Below are 5152 nucleotides of genomic sequence, written 5' to 3' on the forward strand. Positions count from 1 at the left end.
TTAGTTGCCTTTGCACTTTCAACTATACAGAGTTTTTAAACAGTTCACAGAAAGTGCATATTATGAAAAAACTATGCATTAGTTTCAAAAATGTTTGGCATCAAAATAAGCTCAGAGTTTCATTTCATTTTCCTATGTATATTCTTCAACTTTGTTTGGTACAATTTTCTATGAAGGAGATTTCTACACATGGAAAATAATTCTTAGGTCATACCCAAAAAGACATGGTAACTGAAATACCTCCTCATTAGATAGGTTTATGTTTGCGTGTGTGTGTATATGTGTGTGTGTGTGTGTGTGTGTGTGTGTGTGTGTGTGTGTTTTAACTCTAAAGAGTGATCCTGGGACCAGCAGTTGACATAATGGCTGTGTCACTGGACTCCCATGCAGTCAACCGCAGTTCAAGTCCCGGACCCAGTGGCTTAAACTCACACCAGGTGCATATGCATGTGTGTCCAAGATCCCAAGAAAAGAGAAGGGATTGAGGTGTGGTCATCCTCCCTGGGGGAGGGGGTGATTTCTCGCTTTCTTTCTCTCTGTCTCTCTCTGGTAAGCGCACACACCCTATAGCAAAACACTCTTAAAAAAAAAAAAAAAGAGTGATCCCTTAAGAAATTATTATCTCCAAGGTCCAGTATATGCATAAACATTCCTTGAACCCTTTAGCTCTTTGACTCAAAAAATCCTCCAGGAGTTTCTGCACAGCATAATATTGATGAGGAGTCACTCAGTGTAGAACACACCTCATCTATAGACCACACCTCATCTATAGACCTATGGGTTTATGCCCACCACAGAGACTTATTGAAAAGTGGAAGAAACAAACAAACAAACAAAAAACTAGCAAAAAAAAACTAAATTTTACTCCTCATTTCTCAAGACTTGAGAACTTCTAAAATTTCAGCTTGCCTCTGGCTTCTCACTGGCAAGCTTCCTCAGCTTGTAGCTTTTGGACAGCATTATCCAGGAGCTCCATGGACTCTCTGAGAGTGACATTGATTTTAAATGACTTGGGTTTAATGGTCAGGCCGTAACTGAAATTGATTTTCGAGGACTCATCTGGGTTGGCCCTGAAATTGCACTGGTGAGCCAGAATGGAGGTGAAGAGAAACAGCTGCATCTTAGAAAGCTCTTCGCCGATGCAACGCCGTCTGCCCACTGAAAAAATCATCACGCTGCTAGCCAGGTCCTTGTCGATGAAGCCGTCCTTGTTTATGAAGCGGGTTGGATCAAAGTCCTCGGGGTTAGGCCACTTCACTGGGTCATGATTCACGGACCACTGGTTCACAAAGACGACTGTGTCTTTGGGGATGTGGTAGCCCAACACGGAGGTGTTGGCAGTGGTGGCATGAGGAATGGTGACAGGCACGAAGCTGGAGAAGCGCATAGCTTCATAAATAAAGGCCATGACATAGGGCAGGTTGGGCTGGTCACTCATACAGGGCAGACGGTCCCTCCCCACGACCTGATCCAATTCGGCCTGCACTTGAGCCTGCACCTCAGGGTACCTGTTTGGTTTTTAATGAAGAGAGAGAAAAATAAAGGTGCAAAATTAATATTTCTTTTCATCTAGAAAACACATTACAGTTTATTGTGATTTCACATTTTTTTAAACAGACTACCCAGGCCAGTTACTAAATTAATATGTTTGGCCCAAACTAGCTAAAACAATTTCCCAATTTCTCACTAGGTTACAAGATGAATTTTAGCAATTATATTTCCTATTATAATCCTCATAGCACTAAAGCTCTCTTTCCCCTTATCAGCAAAAATACTGTTTTCTCAGCCTAAAAAAGCATAATAATGAACAGGTCACTTACTCAGTATGCTCTGTGGGGGTAGCTCCTAAGGCCCACAATAGTTTCTAGGGGCCCATGAAAATGTTTACATCTTTTTAAAAATCTTCAGACCTAACAAATGAACTCTGATAGAAGAAAATATTCTAATACATGTAAGTTTAATGTATTCATTTTTATGCCAATGTAGTCAGAAGACATAATTTTTAAAAAATTTATGGAGTAAGAAATCTACAAAGGCAAATATATCCAGGGCCCACAGAAATTAAAATGCAGCCCCATAAGTAGATTTTTCCACTGCCCGCTCCAGCATTGGCTCCCACGGACACACTATTCTCATTTTATACAAAGATAATTGGTATCCTGAGAAAGGTACATATTTTCTAAATTTAAAGGTGAATTCCCAGCGTTAGATGAGAATACAAATTCTAAAACGTTTATATGTTGATGATATAAGTTAGTAGAATCCTTTAGAAAACAAAATCTTAGTATGAAGCAAGATTCGTGAGATTCGTGAGCACCTCCCCTCATTTTTAAACCCCAAAACTCCACATCTAAGAATATATGTTTAGGAAATCATTTAACAGGTATAAAAACGCATCACCACAATCATAACTCAGATTGTTAAAATGGAATCAAGGCCAGTGACCAATGACTGGACCAAGGCTTGAGAAATGATTATATATAACTATACGTTATTAAGGTAAAACCATGTGTACCCGTCAAAGATCACTAAAATAAGCATTAAAAGATGAGAAGATGTCCAGTTTAATAAAAGAAGTGTCAGAAGTCACAAAACATGTGTTTGCAACTCCGAAAACAATGTAGGCTTGTATGCAATGGAAGTACAGGCCACTTTAAAAATTGCTTCTTCAATTTCATATGGCAGGAGTCTGCCAACTTTTTTCACAAAAGGCCGTAAGAAAATGCTTTGGGCTTTGTGGATGAAATCTGCTCTTCTGCAGCTATTCAACTCTGCTCGAGTGTGGTTTAAAGCATAGACGAGGCATGGATGAATGGGTGTGGCTGATCTGATCAACCTAATGCAAACACAGGCAGTGAAATTCAACCCCTGCCACCTCGTTTCTCACTAAGAATGAAGAAAAGGGTATTTTAAAAGGCATTTTAAAAACTGTATTGAATTGAAAGTGACCCCCCAATTGCTCTGTCTCCTTTTACTGCCCCGTTGGGGTACATGGAGAAGTGTTTACAGTTCGGTTCTGATGAGAGAGAAAGAAAGGCTGTTTAAAAAGTTAACATGCTTATTGGGGGGTGCAAAGGCCCTACTGGTCTGATTTCCTTCTGGTATCATCTTTTCCCTTTTCCCCTGATATGTGAATGAATTTGTTTATTCTATTTCTGCACACACACACACACACACCCCCACACACGGGTTGCTATGATTTTAACCCCGATAACCCGTTTTAAATATAAATTTTTATTCGTTAAGGAAGCTGTGCTGTCGTAGAACGCATCTCTCATAGCCGTGTCTTATTTGTGCGCAAGAAACGGCGCCATCAGAATTTTGGAATTCTGGTCTCTCCCGCCATCCAGATTTGACGTGAGGGAGACATTTAACCCAGCCGTAGGGTTTACAGATAAAATACAGTCCAAACAGTTAAATCTGGATTTCAGATGAAAGTTCGGTTCTGATGAGAGAGAAAGAAAGGCTGTTTAAAAAGTTAACATGCTTATTGGGGGGTGCAAAGGCCCTACTGGTCTGATTTCCTTCTGGTATCATCTTTTCCCTTTTCCCCTGATATGTGAATGAATTTGTTTATTCTATTTCTGTACACACACACACACCCCCACACACGGGTTGCTATGATTTTAACCCCGATAACCCGTTTTAAATATAAATTTTTATTCGTTAAGGAAGCTGTGCTGTCGTAGAACGCATCTCTCATAGCCGTGTCTTATTTGTGCGCAAGAAACGGCGCCATCAGAATTTTGGAATTCTGGTCTCTCCCGCCATCCAGATTTGACGTGAGGGAGACATTTAACCCAGCCGTAGGGTTTACAGATAAAATACAGTCCAAACAGTTAAATCTGGATTTCAGATGAACTGCTCATGTCTTAGTCTAAGGATGTCTCAAGTAAAATGTATTGTTTTCTTTGCTTAATCTGGCAACTGGACACCGGGGACATGTTTAACTCGGGAGAGTAAGAGCCTGCTAGCGTCAGCACCACGGTCAAGGTGGGCATGGGCGACCAGCGAGCTCACTGCGGAGCGCAAACCCCGCGAGCTCCGCGGGCGCCTCCTGCGTACCCCGTAGGCCATTCTAGATGCCACTCTGCGCGCTGCACGCCACTGGGTAAAAGTGACTGTTCTGCTCACACCGATCATTTAACTCCTAGCAATGACGGGAGCTTTACAAACCCAGGACTCCCCGCTGGCTTCTGGCTGGCTTCCGAAAGTTTCGGTGCGGGTCACCAGTCTTCGGGGCCGCCTCCCTTGGCTGCGGAACAAGGCTCTGAGCGACGGGTCGCTTTTGGCGCCAGGGCTGGCGGCCTCGCGTCCGCGTGAGGTCTAGCAGAGCACTTTAAATTGCTGTTTACTTGACATATTTACAGCGTTATCTTTCTTTCCGAGCTGTCCTAGCTTTGCTTCTACTGTGATAAGGAGAGAGCTATCAGGCTGACATGCGGACACTTTAAAAAACTTGTTTTTCACGGGCCTCTTAGGAATGTGTTGCTACTCCGTGGGCAAGGGGAGAGCAGAGACAAGGTCGGAGATAAGGGGAGGTCGGGGCTGGGCTGGGGGTGGTGCGCGCGCGCGTGTGTCTCACAAGGCGTTCCTAGGATCTCAGTTTGGGGGAGCCCGGGAGCGAACCCGGGAGCCGGGCGCCCTGCAGGTAATCTCAGCACGTTCTAGCCTTACTCCGCCTTTTCGGAGAAGAAAAGGAAGGCCCGACCCACACCTCCTGGAGGCTTTACCTGATAAAGAGGAGGAGAAGCCACTGCAGAGCGGTGGAAAGGGTGTCCTGGCTGGCGCCGAAGATGTCAGTGACAGTGGCCGGCACGTTCTCCAAGTCCAGCCCAGAGTCCCCGGCCGCCTTCTTTCCCGCGGAGAGGATGAAGGCGTCCATCATGTCGCGGGGGCCAGCCCCGGGCCGGAGGCTTTCTTGGTGCCTTAGGAACTTGTCGAGGACGAAGTTGCTGAAGTTGCGGTTGAGCTGCTCGAACTCGCGGAATGCGGTGCGCACCGGGTTGGGGAAGCGCTGCAGCCAGGGCATCACGTCCACCAGGCTGCCCGCGCCCACCGTGCGCCCGAACTCCTCGTTGTGGCTGAGCAGCTCGCGGAACTCGGCATCGTCGTGACTGTAGCGGCAGCCGAAGCACACGGCGCTCATGAC

General features: G+C 45.0%; 1 protein-coding gene across 1 annotated transcript in view; it reads right to left on the reverse strand.

Annotated features, from left to right (window-relative positions):
* Positions 1 to 526: 526 nt before the first annotated feature.
* CYP1B1 (cytochrome P450 family 1 subfamily B member 1) overlaps positions 527 to 5152 on the reverse strand; it is a 6578-nt gene continuing 1952 nt past the window's right edge. The window contains 2 exon segments of the mRNA XM_027773009.1: positions 527 to 1508; positions 4734 to 5152. The exon segment at positions 4734 to 5152 is cut by the window's right edge and continues 100 nt beyond it. Of these exon segments, the coding sequence (XP_027628810.1) occupies positions 920 to 1508; positions 4734 to 5152 (1008 nt within the window). The 3' untranslated portion in view covers positions 527 to 919.

The sequence above is a fragment of the Tupaia chinensis genome, unplaced genomic scaffold, assembly GCF_000334495.1.
Source record: "Tupaia chinensis unplaced genomic scaffold, TupChi_1.0 Scaffold000317_1, whole genome shotgun sequence".
Classification (NCBI taxonomy): Eukaryota; Metazoa; Chordata; class Mammalia; order Scandentia; family Tupaiidae; genus Tupaia; species Tupaia belangeri.